Consider the following 19,407-nt stretch of genomic DNA (forward strand, 5'->3'; position numbering starts at 1 on the left):
CACATCCTTATACCTTAAGTGCAGAACATGGAGAGAGGCTTCTAGGGCAGGATGCGGAAGAGGGGAGGGATGGGGGTAGCACTATCTGCTTATATTTATAATTTTTTTTAACAAAGAAAGAGATAGGAAGTATTATGGCAGAAATACATAATGGATTGAGGGCAAGGAATTAGAAAATCCTTTTCTAAAAATCTGGGTAGGAAGGAAAACAGAAAACGGGGCTGTATTGCACTGGTTTTGCTGAAGAGAGCAACATGGTGTTACAAACCTAACAAAATAGGAAAATGATTCATCAAATTAGAACTGAGAGATCTGAATTAAGTAAAAAATTTTTAAAGTTTGTTTTTTAGCTTCAAAGCCTCCACTATGACTGTGAGTTTATCTATTTCTCCCTTTATTTCCCTTTTAACATCTTGTACGCGTCTGGAAATTGTTATTAGGCAATTGGCCCTTATCATAACAAAGTATCCCTTTTTGTTTTTAGTAATACTCCTATAGAAATCTATTTTGTCGAATATGAATGTGGGATTTCAGCTTTCTGTTTCCATGATACTTCTTTATCTTTTGAGTTTCAACCTTTTTGTGTGTGTCTGTGTTTAGTGTGTTTTGTAGATTGCATATAGCAGTTTCTGACTTTTAATTCCAGTCGGACTATTTCTGCCTTTTGATTAGAGTGTTGAGCTCTTCATACTTAATGTACTTACTTCGATATATAGTTGGATTTTGCTGTTTGGTTTCTATTTGTCTCATCTGTTTTTTGTTCTTTGTTTCTCCTTTCCTATCTTCTTTTGTGTTAAAACAATAGTTTTTTAGTACTTCATTTTAATTTTATTGGGTTTCATTTTGCTTTTAGCAATATCTCCCTGCATATTTTTCTTGTGTTTGCTGCAGGGATCTTACAGAACCCGTCTTTAACTTACCGCAATGTGCTTAGTGTTAATACGGAATTACTTCAAGTAAAATACAGTCAGCTGGCAAGAGTACACAGTCGTGCTTAGCCAATGCCACTTTTTTGTCTTATACAGTGTACCTCTATATACTTTATGCTGCATGATGTTACTTTTGCTTTATGTAATCGTATGTCTGCTACAGAAATTAGGTAAAAATAATGAAAATCCACAGCTGTTGCCTCTATTTAAGGAGTTAACAATTTAGCAGGGGTTCTTAATATGGAGAGTGGGGGAGCAATAGATTTTTTCAGGGAATTGATGAAAGATAAAGATTTTTACCCTCTTGCCCAGGTCTCTGCCTGCCCCCTCACCTTCCATCATGGACACACTCACCAAAACTGTGTGTTCAGTGTTAGTAGACCATCCTGGAACAATTAGGATAACTTAAAACCCATTAATAAATAAGTATACTATGGCAAATTCTGGCAGGGATAAAATAGGGCTTTTGATTTCATTTGCTTAAATTTCATCCTAATGGTTTGCTTCCTATTTTTTTTTTAACATTTATTTATTTTTGAGAGACAGAGAGAGATAGATCATTAGCAGAGGAGGGGCAGAGAGAGGGGGAGACATAGAATCAGAAGCCGGCTCCAGGCTCTGAGCTAGCTATCAGCACAGAGCCCAATGCAGGGCTCAAACCCACAAACTGTGAGATCATGACCTGAATTGAAGTCAGATGTTCAATCGACTGAGCCACCCAGGTGCCCCATCGCCTCCTGTTTGAATGTATGCTCTGAAGAGGAAGAACTGTGGTTGGTTTTGATCAGTTTGATCTGCACCTAGAACAGTGCCCGGCACATGATAAGAACCCTTAAAAGTATTTACTTGGGAGAATGGGCAAATGAATAATGCTCTACAAAAATAAATACGTTATTTCAGATTCTTTTAAGGACATTAGAAAGTTGCCAGCAGACACATTTTTGGTGCTAAGTTTATACTTTCCCACATGACGCAAAGGTACAGTTCACCTGTCTGTGCCTCTGGCACACCAGCATGACCTCAAGTCGTCAAATAAATAAAGTGCTATTCATAAATGTTTCAGCTATTCATAAAGGATTAAAATACGTAGAGCTTAGACAGTTTAGTTTTCCATTAATATTTGATAATTACCACCCTATTCTATGACAAGATGGGAAAGCTAAGAATGACTGCATTAAATTCTCCCTAAGTTATACCTCATTACTACCACGAGCTTTGAGAGAGTAGTATTATTATACTACCTTACATCTATACATTATTTTTAATGTTTATTTATTTTGAGAGAGAGTGCGTGCACTTGAGCAATGGAGGGGCAGAGAGAGGTAAGGACAAAAGATCCAAAGCAGGTTCCAGGCTCTGAGCTGACAACACAGAGCCCAATGTAGGGTTCGAACCCATGAACCATGAGATCATGACCTGAGCCAAAGTCGGATGCCAACTGAGCCACCCAGGCGTCCCTTTACACATTACTTTTAACTTTAATTTTCATAATCTCATAAACCTTCCATGTACTGGGACTTCTGAATGAGAATTTTCTCGAAACCCACAGTTTGTGAAAAAAGAGGCTTTAAAAATAGACTAGATGCTCAGATTTGCATGTCGAGAGGCCAGGGGAAACACTAACAGAGCGGGAAGCCCGAGATCAAGCTGACAGGCCCAATGACAAGGGACAAAGCAGTAGCACTGGTGCTGGGAAGGTGGGGACTGAGGTCCAGGATGACCAGCTATGGGACAAGTGACACAGCCCTGGGAAGGCCAGCTAGCGCCAGAATCCGAGCATTCAAGCAGCAGAAATTAGGAACCCTGGCCCAGGAAAAGAAGCTCAGAGGTCAGGAGAGCACGCTAGGCCACATGCAGTGGAAAGCACAGGCCAAAGACCCAGGCCACAGCCCAGGATTAGTGCCAGGAGCTCCCCATGCGCCAACAGAAGCTATTAGCTCATAAATCTAACCGAGAATGTAAAACTCGGACAATGGTTTTCTTCTAGGCCATTAGTAAACATGGGCATCAATTACACACTTATGCTGATTTTTCAGATTAGTAGTCCTTTTAGAAAGGGAACCATAAAATAATGCGCATCGGACATGTAAAGAATTTAATTTGCTGGGCATAAAATAGATGAAACCCTCTTGATCACAGACAGTAAACCTCAAGTGTCCTGGTCCTTCTCAGTATTGGCATGAAACCACAGCTGACAAAGATAAGAAACCATGACTGGGCAAGGACAGCCACCCAGGTGTTTGATGACCTCCTGTTGCAGGCAGCTGTGGTTAAACAGAAACCTACAAGCAAACTGCCCCCTAGGGTCCTGTGAGCCATGGTCCCGACATTCAGAAACCTATCACCTGACTGGGCAACAGGAAGAACACCAGGAGCTGCTCTTCTGGGGAGAAACTGCTGCGTAACAAGACAGGGACGAATGAAGGGAATAAACGGCCTTCAGCACTGGGACCCTGTCGCACGGGCACCGGCATACGCAGGTCCTGAGGAAACTAGACTGGCTGAGGCTTTTCATCCAACACTTGCTTCTCGACACACATGTAACACTTACGGTGTGCCAGGCTGTGTTCTAAATGCTGGGATACAGCGGGGAGCAAAACAAGGAGAATCTTTTCTTTTAACAGAACTTAGACCTACCTATTCCCTTTCTTCACTAAAAGTGCTAAACGAAGAAGGAAGAAACTTTGGAGTTACTTCGTTTTACCCAAAGAATATGTATGCAAATTAGGGCTGCCTAAAGTTATTTCTGCCATTTATGATTAATTATGAAATGGTTATTCTTTTCATAACAGAATGAATCATGGACTTCAGTACTTATTGAAAGACTCTTGCAATCTTGTTCTTTGTCAAGTGCAAAAATGATTCAGATGAACTTCCTGTGGCTCGTCTTTTAATATCATTTTCAAGTATCTAATTAAAAGCACTGGGTATCCCGATTCTTGGGAAGTTTAACTGGAAAAGGGACAGAATTAATTAGACTGATCAGATAATTTTTTTTTTTTTTGAGGAAAGTGGGAAGGGACAGAGGGAGAGAGAGAATCCCAGTTAGGCTCCACCCTCAGCATGAGCACAGTGCAGGGCTCGATCCAACAACTCTGGGATTGTTGACCTGAGCCAAAATCAAGAACTGGATGCCCAACTGACTGAGCCGCCCCGGTGCCCCACAGATCGTCTCTAAACACACCGTCTTAGGAGGCGGCTCTAAACTTTTCCTTTTGGAAAATCACGCATCAGTTTTATTAGGTAAAGTGTGCAAAGCAGAAAACCACAAATAACAATGGCTTTACATACAGCATAAGTTTATTCTTCTTCACGTTATAAAAGCTCTAACATCTTAATTGCACGTCAGGCAGCAGAGAGAAGAAAAGGAGGGAGGACAGAAGAACAAAGGCTACTTTAAGGAGCCCTTCCAGAAGTCCCACCAACCTGCGGGTTTACAGCTCACTGGTCAGGACGCCAGGATTTAACGTGATGGCCATACCTCGATGCACTGGAAACTGGGAAATGTGGTATTTTATTTAGTCGAAGGTACTAATGCCCCAAATAAGATGAAGGTTCTGCTACGTCAGGAGACTAGAGTCTCTAGCACACGGAAAAAGCTTAATCAGATGTATAAATGTAAATCTCTTTCAATATTCCTTTTAAAAAGGAGACCATCCCCCTTTAAAATGATATCCACTTTCATAAACTCATTTAAGAAAACAAAAAGAAAACAGATTTATATTGAAACTTGTTTCCTAAATAAACTAAAAATGAATGTGAAGATGTAGAATGATTTCTACATTTGTAGATATAGACTCAATGGTGAAAATCCCAATGCTTTTTAAGGCAGGAGTAAGATAAGGATATCCACTTACCACTTTTATTTAGCACTGTATTAGAGGTCTTAGGTAATGCAATAAGGAAAAAAAATAGACATAGAGCAGAAAGAAAGAGGTAAAACATATACACAAAATGTATTTCCTGATGACATGATCACGTATGTAGAAAACCCCAAGAATTCCACTGAAAAGTTACCAGAAATAAACAAATTTAGCAAAACTGCAGGATACAATAGCAATATACAGAAATCAACTGCATTTCTATATACTAACAACAAACAATTAGAAAAAAATTATAAAAACAACTCTATTTAAAATAGTATCAAAACCCACAAATACCTAGGAATACATTTAATTAAAGAAGTGCAGGGCCTATAAACTGAATATTTAAAAACTGTAAAGGAGAATTAAAGACTTGCTAAATAAACATAGAGATATACCATATTCATGGACTGGAGACCCAATAATGTTGAAATGCTTATATTAGTTATTCATTAATGAATAACAAATTACCCAAAACTCAGTGGCTTAAAATAAGCATTTGTCATACACATAGTATATAAGGGTCAGAAATCTGAGGGAAGCTTCATTGGGTGATTGTGGTTCAAGGTCTCTCACGAGGCTGTAGTTAAGACATCAGCCCACCTGTGCTCATATGATGACCTGACATGAAGGATCAGCTTCCACAGTGGCTCAAAAAAAACCAAAAAAACCCAAAAAACAAAAAACAACAACTGGCAAATCAGTGCTGATTGTGGGCAGGAGGCCACAGCTCTTTGCCATGTGGACCTGTCCATATTGCTGCTTCAGTGTCCTTGGGACATGGCAGCTGGCTTTCCCCAGGGCAAAGGATCTGAGGGAGCAAGATGGAAGCACCTGTGTCTTTTATGACCTGCTCTCTGGAGTCCCACAGCATTTCTGCCATAGTGAATTGCTAAGTATAGGCCACATTCTAGGAGAGGGGAAATTAAACTCTATTTCTTGAATTCTAGAAGGATTTGTGGGCATATTTTCAACTCATCACAATGGTAATTCTCCCGAATTGATCTATAGTTTCAGTGAAATCCCAAACAGAATCTTAACTACTTTTTTTTGAAGAAATGATAAGCTGATTTAAAAATGTATATGGAAAGTAAATGTTCCAAAAATAGCTAAACCAGTTTTGAAAAAGAAAACACTGGAAGACTGACATTATCTGATTTCAACTTACCATCAGGCAAAATTACTCAAGACAGGATGGTACTATGATAGTATTGGTACAAAAGAGGCATATAAATCACTGGGATAGAAAAGAAAGTCAAGAAAGAGACCTAACACGGGTAAACTAATTTTCTTTTTTTTTTTAATTTAAAAAAATGTTAATTTTTTAAATTTATTTTTGATGGACAGAGACAGAGTCAGATCATCAGTGGGAGAGGGGCAGAGAGAGAGGGAGACACGAAATCTGAAGCAGGCTCCAGGCTCTGAGCTGTCAGCACAGAGCCGAATGTGGGGCTCGAACTCACACACCATGAGATCATGACCTGAGCCAAAGTCAGACACTTTAACCGACTGAGCCGCCCAGACGCCCCGTAAACTGATTTTCAACAAAGGTGTCAAGGTAATGCAAAGGAGCAGAGTCTCTTCAGCAAACGGTGACGGGATGATACTAGATAACTGCATGGAAAAAATCTATCTCAACTCTTACCTCACAAGAATTACACTCAAATGGGATCAAGACCTAAATGCAATAGCAGACATTATTAAATTCTAGAAGAAAATATCAAATAAAAATCTTCATGGAATTGGATTACCACAGATTCTTAAATAAGACACCAAAGGCACAAACTATTTTAAAAGTTGAAACACTGAATTAATTAAGATTAAAAACTTTTGTTCACTGAAAGACATAGTTAAGGAAACAAAGAGGCAAGCCACAGACTGGGGTAAAATTTTTACAAAATATATCCAACAAAGGTCTATGTCCAGAATATATAAAGAATCCTTTAACTATTATAAGACAAATGTAACTCAATGAAAAAGTGCGTAAAATATTTGAACAGATACCCTGCAAAGGAAGACATTCAAATGACCAACAGGCAGAAGAAAAGATGTTCAAACCATTAGTCATTAGAGAAATGCAAAATGAAACCTAAGGTATCACTACATGCCAACCTGAATGGCTAACGTTAAAACGCCTGACAAAGCCAAGTGTTAGCAAGGACGTGGAGCAACTGGAACTCTCATGTACTGACGGTGGGAATGCAAAATGGAACAGCCACAGTAAGACCATATTGTACTACTTTATAATGTTATATATACATTTATCATATGACTCAGCAATTCTCCTCCTAGATATTCACCCAAGAGAAGGGGAAACATGTCCAACACAACATTATTTCTAACAACTCACACCTGGAAGCAACCCAAATGTCCATCAACCGGTGAACGGACAAACCGTGGTTCGACCGTGCCCCAGGTGAGTACAGTAACAAAGACTAAGACCAATAAGACAAAGACCGATCTTAAAAACCTCATGTTACCTGAAAGAAGCAAAATACAAAGGACTTCACACTATATAATTCCGATTATATGAAATTTTAGAAAAGGAAAAATGAAAATGACATAAAGAATATGAGTGGTTGCCTGGGAATGGCAGCTGGGTGGGCGGAAAGAGAGCAAAAGCAAAAGGAATGAAAAAACGATAACTACCCTGACGGCAGTGTTGGGTACATGACTGTATACAATTATCTTGATTGTGGTAGTAGTGACACGACTGTACACAATTACCAAAATTCACCAAAATGTGCACTTAAAACTGGTAAGTTTTATTGGATATAAATAATACTTTAATAAACTAAAGTTTTGGAGAAAAAGAAGTTTTCATAAGAAAGTGAATGTGAAGATCTAGAAAGATCTAGACATTTCTAGATGCATAAATCTTTTCAATTTTATAAGAGGTGGGACTTCAGTGAAGTAAAAACAATCTTCAGCAACAAAAACTTCTGATATATTGAAAATGTTCCCAGTTAACATGAACTAACAGAACTTTTTGGTAATAAGCTATGCCACTGCTTATAATTAATAAATTCAAAATCACATGCATTGATTTTTACCATAGTCCTTTCCCACAGGCTATCATTAAGATAGAAGAGAAATATCAACACAATCACTCCCTAAAAAAAAAGAACATTGGATGCGTCTATTAAAAAAAAAAAAAAACGCAACCAAGAAAGCTTAAAGAGATAACTAAAATTGACTGAAGACTTTCCATATCTTGATAGGAAAACAATGAGAAGACCCTGTGGGAAAATGCTCTGTGCTTCAACTGACAAGATAATCTACCAGTAATCATCTAAAATTTACGAGTATGGGTGTTTTCTTGGTAACCGCGACCTTATCTTCATTTCTTTCTCCTTTGACCAGTAGCACACTCAACCAGGTTAATATATATATATATTTTAACAGTTTATTTACTTATTAAAGTTTTATTTATTTATTTTTGAGAGAGAAAAAGAAAGAGAGAGAGGGAGAGAGAGAAAGAGAGCCCACAAGTCGGGCAGGCGCATACAGAGAGAATGGGAGCGAGAGAATCCCAAGCAGGCTCCGCACTGGCAGTGCCTCCTCTGGGGCTCAAACTCACACACCCAGAGATCATGACTTGAGCCAAAACCAAGAGTTAGATGCTCAATGGAGTCACCCAGGCACCTGCAGGTTAATACATTTTAAATTATCCTTTCAACTTTCCCAAAGCCTTTTAAACTTTGTTTTCTTGTACTTGACAATGCCAGAAACACAAGGCAATGAATTGTTTGTTGAAAGGTGAGGTCTGAGCTGTACTTTTTTTTGGTTAATATTTCTTTGAGAGGGGGTTGCAGAAAGTGACGGAGAAAGAGAATCCCAAGCAGGCTCATGCTCAGTGTGGAGCCCGACATGGGGCTTGATCTACAATTATGAAATCATGACCTATGCTGATATCAAGAGCTGGACATGAGGGGCGCCTGGGTGGCTCAGTCGGTTAAGCATCTGACTTTGGCTCAGGTCATAATCTCATGGTTTGTGAGTTCAAACCCTGTGTTGGGGTCTGTGTTGACAGCTCAGAGCCTGGAGCCTGCTTCAGATTCTCTCTCTCTCTCTCTCTCTCCCTCCCTCCCTCCCTCTCTCTCTCTCTCTCTCTGTCCCTCCCCACTCATGCTCTGTCTCTCTCTCTCTCTCTCTTAAAAATAAACATTGGAGAAAAAAAGTCTGGACACTCAACTGACTGAGCCACCCAAGTGCCCCTGAGCTGCATCTTTAACCCATTATACAGAAGACCAGTTAAATATCTTCATCCTAGAAGAGCAAGTACAGCCATAGGCTAGATTCTTCACATCAGAAGGGCAGTAGGGGCAGCCAATGGGATAAGGCACAAAAGTCACAACAAAGGCTACAGAAAGTTGACACGTGTCTTTCAGCACTGCTGGGCATTTGTAAAATTTCTTCATATCCAGGATCTCCCTCCAGAATCATGTCTACAATTGACAATGAACAGGGCCCATGTTAGTGGTGTAGTCAAGGGAGGATCTAACAATGACCTTGTGCGTGTCTTGTGGTTGAAACAGACATGGATGAGAGCCCCGGAAGGTGCAACAGGAGGCTCTGGACCCACTGGGCTGGGACCAGACATCTGGCCGTTGGTCCTGGTGCTGCCACACATCAATTGTGCAATCTGAAGCTCAGCAGCCCCATCTCTGAAATCTCTGATTTCCCATTTGGGAAGCCCGCTTTCTCCACCACCGCGGGGCCTGGTAACAACTTCGTGCGGTGGTGCACACTGAAAGCACCCTGACAGTCACAACGTATTACACAGTAATGCTTCAGAGCACAGACACTGTTTTGTGAATTTTGTGAAAAGTGAATTTTGAAACTCAATAATTATTTATAGATTATCTGGGGATTATAAAGAATAATGTCTAATTCCTAAACTGAAAGACAAAGCTGACTCAGAAAAAGCTTCAGAGTCAGGACCTAAATGAGTGAGATTTTGCTCAGAAAAGAAGGGATCTGACGGTGAAAGGAGGGATACAGATGGAAGAAACTGCATGTGGTTAGACAAACCTACCTCTTAGGACAGACACTGAAGCTAGACTACCTGCATTTGAACTCTGTCTTCACAACTTATTAGTTTGTATTCTTAACAAATTACCTAATCCTTTGTGCCTTTGTTTCATCTATAAAATGGGGAGGGGCGCCTGAGAGGCTCAGCTGGCTAAGCATCCGGCTTCAGCTCAGGTCATGATCTCGCGCTGATAGCTCAGAGCCTGGAGCCTGCTTCAGATTCTGTGTCTCCCTCTCTCTGCCACTCCCCTACTCGTTCTGTGTCTCTCTCTGCCTCTCAAAAATAAATAAATGTTAAAATAAAATTAAAAAATGAGGAAAACAGTCCCTATTTCATCAGGCTTTTATAAATGCTAATTAAGATAATATTTGTAGGGGCGCCTGGGTGGCTCAGTCGGTTAAGCATCCATTTCGGCTCATGTCATGATCTCATGAGTTCGAGCCCCACGTTGGGCTCTGTGCTGACAGCTCAGAGCCTGGAGCCTGCTTCAGATTCTGCGTCTCCCTCTCTCTCTGCTCCTCCCCCTGCTTGCTGTTTCTCTCAAAAACAAACATTTTTTAAAAACGATAATATTTATAAAGTACTTGGAAAAGAGCTGTATTACTCTGCTTTCTCTAGGCCGTCTATGCCGTGGGAACAGAGCATCCCAAATTCCAGCAGCTGACAGCAAACATTTATTTCTCACTCATTTTACATGTCGGCCCAGCCATGCTCCACGCGCGCCCTTCTTTCTGACGTTGGGGCTGAAGGAGCAGCTTCTCTCTGGGCAGAGGGAGCAGAGGAATGGGGGGCTGTGCCGCGGTGGCAGAACTGCTGCTTGAGAAGCATCATCACTTTTAGCGCTACCGTGAGTCACAGAGTAGAGGCTGCTGTTGACAGAGCACAGCGAGGCCCTCAGGGCAGCCCCGGCTAGAAAAGGGCAACAAACAGAAGTACTGAAGAAAGAACACAATCTCCCACACGTGCCTGGTACGGAGAAAGTAAAGAAGCTGCGACGGCAAACAGCACAGAATCCCAAGGCAGGACACGGTGTTCGGGAAGGGGCAAGCTTAGTCAGTCACTGAAGTATACGGCGCATGGGGGTTAGGCCGGTAAGCGGAGGCCAAATATTGAAAGGCTTTGAAAGGAGGCTAGATTTTTGCCTACAGGTGTAAGATATATTGCAGCAATAAAAATTTTACACCTTTATTTTATGAGCACTTCTGTGACAGCTTCATCAATACACTGGTAATAGTAAGCTCATTTATTCTACACTAAGCGTGTAAAAATCAAGGTCTACTGGTCACTCCCTCCCTGTGGATGCCTGTCTAACAGGACGTTCACACTGTCAGCCCTGAGCGGAGTGACAACTGACACACTATGGCAGAGGGACAGAAGGGTTCCTTCAATAGGTCCTGGCTATGTGGTCAGGATGGGGGAGAGGGGCGGGGAGAGGAAGGGGAGGAAAGGGAGCTAAGGGAGGAGGAGCAAATGAGTCCATATGAGAGAGACAACGTGCGCGTGTGATGTGCGACAGGCCGAAAAACAGTCCGCTGGGTGTTGGGATCCTAAGCGCCACGTTAACTGTAAGTAGGTGAGGGCACCCTGTGCGTCTGGAGGCTCCTGGGAAGTCACTGCCGCCTTCCACTTCTCCACCTGGCCCTTCCACACGCCCAGCCAACGTCACGGCTCCATCCAGCCTTGACTTCCCTCTGCTGGGCCTGCCCTCGGTCCAATGGACCGAAAACCTCAGGCATCAGAGGAGTTAGCTGACCCACTCTATTGTACCGTTCTTTGGCCAATCCAGAAAAGAAACAGAAGGGAAGAAAGAAAAAGGAAAAGGAGGTCTGAGGAGAAGAAAAAGACATGAAAAGGAGGAGAAGGTACAGAGGACTCAACACGCCATTCTCATTCACCAGGGAGCAGTCAGGGCTCCAAACTTAACTCCAAAGAGTTTAGATTTCCACAGATTTTGCTAGTCCCATAAGCTTTCCCCATAACGTCATTTCATCCCTTGGAAAGCCAGTCAACATTAGGTTCTGGGGACGCCTCACTGGTTCAGTCTGTTGAGCATCCAACTCTTGAGTTCAGCTCGGGTCATGATCTCACATTTGTGGATCGAGCCCCGTGTCACTGCTTGGGAGTCTCTCTCTCCCTCTCTCTCTACCCCTTCCCTGCTTGTTCTTTCTCTCTCAAAATAAATAAATACATGTTATTTAAAAAAAAACATATGGTTCTGTCTGATGCTTTTTTCTCAGCTACCAAAAGACAATGTTTTATACTTTTTCTTTAAAACCACTATGGACGGATGAGAAAAGAAAGCCTTGTAGCCCACAAATGAGGCATCCCGACTTCTACAGGATTGCTCACTTTTCCCTTCCTCTTTTTCATGATTTACAAACCCTAATGAGACTTCTGTAATCTCCCACCATCGTGAGGTTTTCTTTTTCTGAAAAGCTTTAAAGATCCCCTCTGCCTACAGAAGAAAATACAAACTCAAACCACATTCAAAGTTCTAAATAATCGGCCATCAATCTATGTTTCTAATCTTATTTTTGGGTAGGGCAGACTTTTTTTCCACACTAGGTTGCTTGATCATAAGCTAATCAAAGTCTGGCATGTTGTAGAGAAGAACGCAGGAAACAGGCAAGCTGCAAGGACAGCTGAAGGAGAGAAGCCTGGAGTCTGAGAGATATGGGTCCCCAAACAGTTCGAAAGAGGACCAAATGACGATAAACATGTGAACTGGAAAAAGAAAATTGGCGAAAGCGGGCTCTTTCTGTTTTAATCATTCCAGAATCAGCTCAGGCCTGAGACTTCAACTTTTGAGAATTAGGGTACATCCCAGTGGTAATGACTCACTACTATGATTCATAAAATGGCAGAAAATGAAGAAGTTCAGGGATACGGATGGCCCAAAGGCTCTCTGCAGAACCACAAAAGAACTTAAAGTTCTATACGGAAACAACATGATCTTTAAGGAGAAAAGTATTCATGTGTAACAAGACCAGAGAACTTGTTATTATTTAAAGAGTGCCCCCCCATTTCTGAAGGCCTCTCTCCAAAGGCCTGAAGAAGAGGTGGATACGAACACCTTGAAGTTCATGCTCCAACTGAGATATTTCACTTGGCCATTGTAGCCAAGCTTTCCAATTACAATTTTGTGACCTTTCATGGAAATGGTTGTTATTTTAAATATTTATTTATTTTTTGAGAGAGAGAAAAAGAGAGAGACAGAACACAAGTGGGATAGGTGCAGAGAGGGAGGGAGACACAGAATCCGAAGCAGGCTCCAGGCGCTGAGCTGTCAGCACAGAGCCCGATGCGGGGCTCGAACTCACAAACAGTGAGACCATGACCTGAGCTGAAGTCCAATGCTTAACCGACTGAGCCATCCAGGTGCCCCATGTTATTTTAAATATTAACTGTTGGTATTAAAAGCCAGAATTACCAAAGGAGAAACAGCACAACATAAAACATGTGTTCACGATACATGGGAATAATCTCGAAGTAATGTCGAAGCAAAGCTGAATGCCCCTGGCCCTTTCTGGGCAGCAGGTGGAATCTGGGCTGGATCACAAAACAGAACTGAAGAGTGACAGCTGTCCTAGGCAACTGACTCAGGACTGCCCGTGGAAAGCTAGATACTCTTTCCCTCTCACCCCAGGAAATAAATGTAGTCCTCCTTTTCTCTGTGACATCGCTGAAGTCAGAAAGCGGACTCCTATCTAAGTTAAGTGCTGTCCTGACTCAATTCTATCAACCTCTCTCCTCTCAGTCAGTGAGGTATTTTAAAGTTTTCTATTCGGAAACATTTATAATCATGCAAGAGTAAATGACACATGGAGAGATAAAAACTAGCCAACCCAAATTGAATCCACCAGTAACTAAATATTAAAATACATCTGAAGTTGGCAGCTTTCCAAAAAAGCACGAGTAAAGTTTGTGGTTTCTATGACAGCAGATACACATTACTTATGTTTTACACAAATGTCTTTTTCAAAAAAAGCTCCTTCTCTTAAACAACACAGAATTGCCAGATTGAAATAAAATCACTTCCTTAACACACAGAGTATGTCGGGAGAACTATTAGATTCAGTGCTGGAAGGTGAAATTTCATTAACAAGTTTCCTACCATTCTCCCAGAACACTGAATACCATCTGTGCATTTCTTTTTGGTAGTAAGAATTTTATTTTCTTTTTAGCATTTTATTTAGGATTAAGAAAAAAAAAAGGGAAGTCACTTGATATACACGGGAGAGAAGTCACGTTGAGCAACAGACATCTGGGACAAGCTGTGGCTCTGTGAGTCTCAGACTCTGATTCTATAATCAGTAATGTGTAAACTGAACATTCACAAATTATTTTACTATCCTTCTTTAGAATTATCCTTATCCAAAATGTACCATATTTTATTAAATGTTTTATAATAAAAACGTGTTAGGGGGAAGTCAGAAATAAATATTCATTAAATTCAAAACAAGCACTAACATTACTCTAAGGCCTAAAGGAAAGGAAAACTGGCTGTGATTATGACTGATATTAATCACTGGAAGTAAATTGTGTCATCTAATTACGGTGGAATATAATGCAGAACAAAAGTGATATGAGTATTTGTCAGATTTGTGTTCATTGTAGGTCAACACAGGCTCAGTTCATTACTGTTAAAAGTGAAAATTCAATGGGCTCAGAGGTGTTCACGAATATGTGGACTGTTTAAATGCTCAATTCTAGGAATTATATTCCAAATACTGTGCAATGCTATTTACTTTTTTTGTTGTTGTTAAGTTTATTTATTTTTGAGAGAGACAGAGAAAGCATAAGACAGGGAGGGGCAGAGAGAGAGGGGCACAGAGGATCCAAAATGGGGTCTGTGCTGGCAGCAGAGAACCTGATGCGGGGCTCTAACCCACGAACTGTGAGATCATGACCTGAGCCAGAGTTGGACACTTAACCGACTGAGCCCCCTGGGCGCCCCCTCTACTTACTCTTCTTAAACAAGGGATTTTTATGTTAAAAGTTGGTTAAACTTTTATTTAAAAAAAAATCCAACAATTCCATATGTCACTCAGCTCTTATCACAACAAGCACCCCAAACTAACAGAACACTGTATATTTACTATACTGGAATTAAAATAAAAACTTAATTAGAAAAAATTTAAACAAGAACCCACTACCTGTTAAACATGTACTGGCAAAGACTGTGACCACAACATGCACATTTTAGATTTTAAAAAGACTACAAAGAAATGAAAAAAAAAAATGCAACCTCTAATTCTAGAGCACTGAATGCCACAAAATAAAACTTTCTGAGGTGATACCAAGCACTTGATTTAAAACAGAAGTCTGGGGGCGCCTGGGTGGCTCAGTCGGTTAAGCGTCCGGCTTCAACTCAAGTCAAGATCTCACAGTTTGTGGGTTCGGGCCCCACGTCGGGCTCTGTGCTGACCGCTAGCTCAGAGCCTGGAGCCTGCTTCAGATTCTGTGTCTCCCTCTCTCTCTGACCCTCCCCTGCTCACGCTGTCTCTGTCTCTCAAAAAAAAAAAAATAAAAACCATAAAAAAAAAATTAAAAAAAAAACCAGAAGTCTGAAATCAATAAAGAAATAAAATATGTTTTAAAACCAATGTCATGTAATGAGTTATTAAAGAAGGCTTTGGATAATGAGAGACAATCAACCAACAGTCAACTAACACGGTGAAACAGCACAGTCCAGTGCTTCTCAAATTCTTGAGTGCTTTAGGAAAATACCCACAACGGACGCGAGACCCCGACCTGCAAAGGCCGACAGAAGGTGTCAGGAAAGACCGAGGAGACTGTCCCGCTGCCCTCGTGAGAGCATCGCACTATCTATCGTTTGCACACTAGTGAAATAGCTGTTGATCAAACTGACAGTTCAGGTCAGCGAGGAGATGAGGAGCCTGGTGACCGTGCCCCACAGACGGGTCGGATCCCACACTGTCACCAAGTCACTGCGAAGCCTCAGGAACACCAAGCAGCTTGGATGGTTTGCAGACCACAAACTGGAGGTCAGCTCGGGGGGCCTGAGGCCACGCAGTCATCGGGGCGCCTGAGACAGGTATTTCGGGAGGGGGAAACAAAGTGACTTCAACCTTCAGGACGAGGGCTGGCAGCTGGGGAATGGAGAACTACATTGTAAGTGAAAAGAATGGGCACACAGAAGAAACTGTACAGAGCGCATAAAGGAAGGAGAGAGGTCGGCAGGCCTAAAGTAACAGCACAGGGGCCCGAACCCACCCACCAGGAAACAAGACTAAATCGTGAGAGCACCGAAAACGTCCACAGGGGAGTGCACGGATATTTCAAATTCCTTTCCCCGTGAGGCTGTAAATCACCAGGAATCCCTTCTGCATTAGTCTTCCCCAAGAAAAAGATTAAAACTATTTCATACACACTAATTCTAAACTTATTTTTATATAAACTTGGGAGTAGAAATTTAAGTTATAGATGAAAAATAAAACTCAACTTCATGTTCTAGATTTCTTTTGAAATATCTCACGACTAGAGTTTGAGACAAACACTTGATAAAATAAAACAGCACGGCAGGGGGATGGGCATCCTGGCATGGCCCCATTCCAGCCCACGGGTGAGGACGCGGCCCAAATCCTTCCGCTTGTCCCTGCTCCTTCTCCAGCCACGCACCCCGACGATTCTCCGGTCCACCTGACTTTCCGTTTTGCCTTATTTTTCCCCTTGCGTGACAATGTCTCTTCACAAAACAAGCAGAACATCTCAGGTTATTTTTAGTAAATCCAACTTCATTTTTTTTCCTGTCATTTTTTTCCTCTGATGAGTTCAACTGCTAAGGTAATTTTAAAGAACAGTAACAAGAGGGACGCCTGGGTGGCTCAGTCAGTTAAAGGCCCGACTCTTGATTTCAGCTCAGGTCATGATCTCATGGTTTATGAATGAATTCAAGCCCCACATCAGGCTCCATGCGGACAGTACAGTGCTTGCCTCGGATTCTCTTTCTTCCTCTCTCCTTGCCCCTACCCTGCTCACACTCTCTCTCAAAATAAACAGAATTCAAAAAATTAGTGGGGCACCTGGGTGGCTCAGTTGGTTAAGTGTCCAACTTTTGCTCAAATCATGAGCTCATGGTTTGTGAGCTCAAGTCCTGCACTGGCTCTCTGCTGTCAGCAGGGAGCCTGCTTCAGATCCTCGGTCTCCCTCTCTCTCTGCCCCTCCCCTGCTCATTCTCCTCTCTCTCTCAAATCAATTACTTAAAAACATTTTTTTGAAAAAAAAAAAACAAACTAACAAGAAACTCAGCTAAAACTTTCATCAAAATGACCTTGAAAATGGAGACAAACTGGCCCCTTGACCTTCACTGCCCGGTAACTGGCCGTGGTGCATTACTAAGGAAGTAGCACGTGACGAATGAATGGTGGAGGCCAGGGAATGTGTCAATAATCCAAACTCGACATTTTCCCTAAAGTTGCTTCAGAAAAGTGAGTTGGGGGGGGTAGGAATCACACTTACAAGTCCACTTATGGCCACAATCCAGACGTAGGAACCAGAGGTAAAAAGCTATAAAAGAAAAACAAGGCAACTAAAAATGAAATTCAACCGCCAGTCACAGCATACTTCTGTTCATATAATTACAGTGATAACCATTTAAATAGTAATTGTGTATTTCTGAATATAAACAAGTAGAAAATTAAGAAATATTAATTCTATCATCCAAAAGAAAATAATGTTTTTTCTTTTTTTTTTAATCAAGCTCTCTGCCTTTCCATAGCCTAAACTAGACTGCACTTAGCCCGCTCCTGTGCAAAGAAAAATAAGTGAAATTCAGGCATATTCTTATTTACCTGTGGACATTAATTGATTTAAACAAAGTAAAATACCACGTACGAAGCAATGATTACAATCAACAACATACAAACCACACAGCCACCATCCCAGGCCTGGTGCTGAGTAATGACAGGCGACATTGGTTCCCATGGTTCTGTCATTTAACTCCTCACCACTGTCACTCTAACTCTGGACGGCCAACTTGTGCGAGCGCGCAGGCACATCCGGGGCTGCTGGGCTTCCCTGCGGGGCCGCCCAGCCCAGGTCACTCAGGGAAGAGCAAACTAGACGGTGATACGGAGGTGAGTCCAGAATTGTCTCATAAAATCTCTCCCTTTGTTTTCCAGATCATTTACATAGGAGAGCTGTGCTGAGAGCACACAACTAAGGTCGTGAGACATCCCTTCAAAGGGCTGCTGTGAGGAGGAAAAGATCTAGAGCCTGCTGTTTGCTCATATTTATACCATTATATTGGGCATATGAGGACTTCTGCTCCTACACAGAGAAGCAGGACCAGGGCTTAACTACAGCCACTGTGCTAGATGAAAATCTCAAAGTTCTGCACATTTACCAAGAGTCCATAAAAAAGAAAGGGAGGGACGGAAAGAGGGAGGGAGAGGCAGAGAGAGAGAGTGAGTGAGAGAGAAGCATAAACAGAAGAGAGATATAAAGGTAAGAGATGACAAAGCCCAGGCAAAAAGGAGGCTGACAAATTGTGCTCTCAGTGCTAACTTACAGAGAAAGAAGCACGGGTTGCAAATTTAAATTTAATCCCTTGATCTAAAATTTACTCCTTTTACCAAGCATGGGTGCTTATTCAGCCTAAACAACTTTGAAAATAACAAGGATGAGAATTACATGGAAAAATATTTATCTGTAGTTTTATTCTAAAAATATAAAGAATAAAACAGCTAACACTTTTTTGCACTTTTGTGTGTGTGTGTTTGTTTTTAGCTAACACTTTCATAGCACTTACTGTGTGCCAAGGATCGATCTTAACGCTTTTCATATATTAAACTTATTGAATCCTCCTAATTACCCTATGAGGTAAGTTCTATTATTAGCTGTATTTTAACCATGAAAACTGAGAGGTGAAATAATCTCCTCAAGGTCAGAGAGCTGGTGGGTGGTGGAGCTGGCAGTGTACCCACGTGGTCTGGCTCCGCTGCCCACTGATCATGACCTCCAGACTGCCACGTCTCATACACGAGTAAGAAGAGCGTATCATCAATTTCGTCAATCCAAAGTTATTTCCTCTGGACTCTTAGCCGCTCATCTTATTGCGTGCCTGGGCCCCACTGTGCCTGCGCATGCGTTTTAGCAGTCAGTGCTGTTTCTCAGTGTGGGCTCCTTGGGGACAGGTGCCACACCTCACACTTCATTTTCTCCTCCACAGCCCCCAGCAAGGGCACTATATGATGGGCCCTCAGGCCATCTGATACCATCACAAACATTTTTGCTCCTCTGACAATGATTAAAATCATTCCATCTTTCACTCATTTCCCTCACTCATTCACTCATTCATCCAATGTTCCTGGCTTCAAGAAGGTTATGCAGGAGACAGAAAGATGCAGAAACATATGTGCAGGTCAAGGGAGGAGGGAGGTAGGGAGAGAAGACAAACGTTGAGAATAAGGGGTCCACATTCACCTCAAGGTAGGGAGGGGTGGCAGCTGATACTGAACAGGCAAAAGGAACCCTGGATGCCATCCATGGTCAGGACGTTAGAGGTTTTCAAGAAGCCAAGGAGGCATCTCCACCTCTCTTTTCTGATACTAATTTC

General features: G+C 41.8%; 1 protein-coding gene across 2 annotated transcripts in view; it reads right to left on the reverse strand.

The window, feature by feature from the left end:
• The window catches only part of LOC115284739 (ubiquitin-associated domain-containing protein 2-like), a 71,160-nt gene that overhangs the window by 40,445 nt on the left and 11,308 nt on the right, over positions 1 to 19,407 (reverse strand). The window contains exon 3 of one of the 2 annotated variants that reach the window (XM_029931224.1): positions 17,310 to 17,357. The exons of the other annotated variant lie outside the window; for it this stretch is intronic. Coding sequence (XP_029787084.1) covers positions 17,310 to 17,357 — 48 coding nt within the window. The remainder of the gene's footprint in view (positions 1 to 17,309; positions 17,358 to 19,407) is intronic. 2 annotated transcript variants of the gene reach the window in all.

The sequence above is a fragment of the Suricata suricatta genome, unplaced genomic scaffold, assembly GCF_006229205.1.
Source record: "Suricata suricatta isolate VVHF042 unplaced genomic scaffold, meerkat_22Aug2017_6uvM2_HiC HiC_scaffold_181, whole genome shotgun sequence".
NCBI lineage: Eukaryota > Metazoa > Chordata > Mammalia > Carnivora > Herpestidae > Suricata > Suricata suricatta.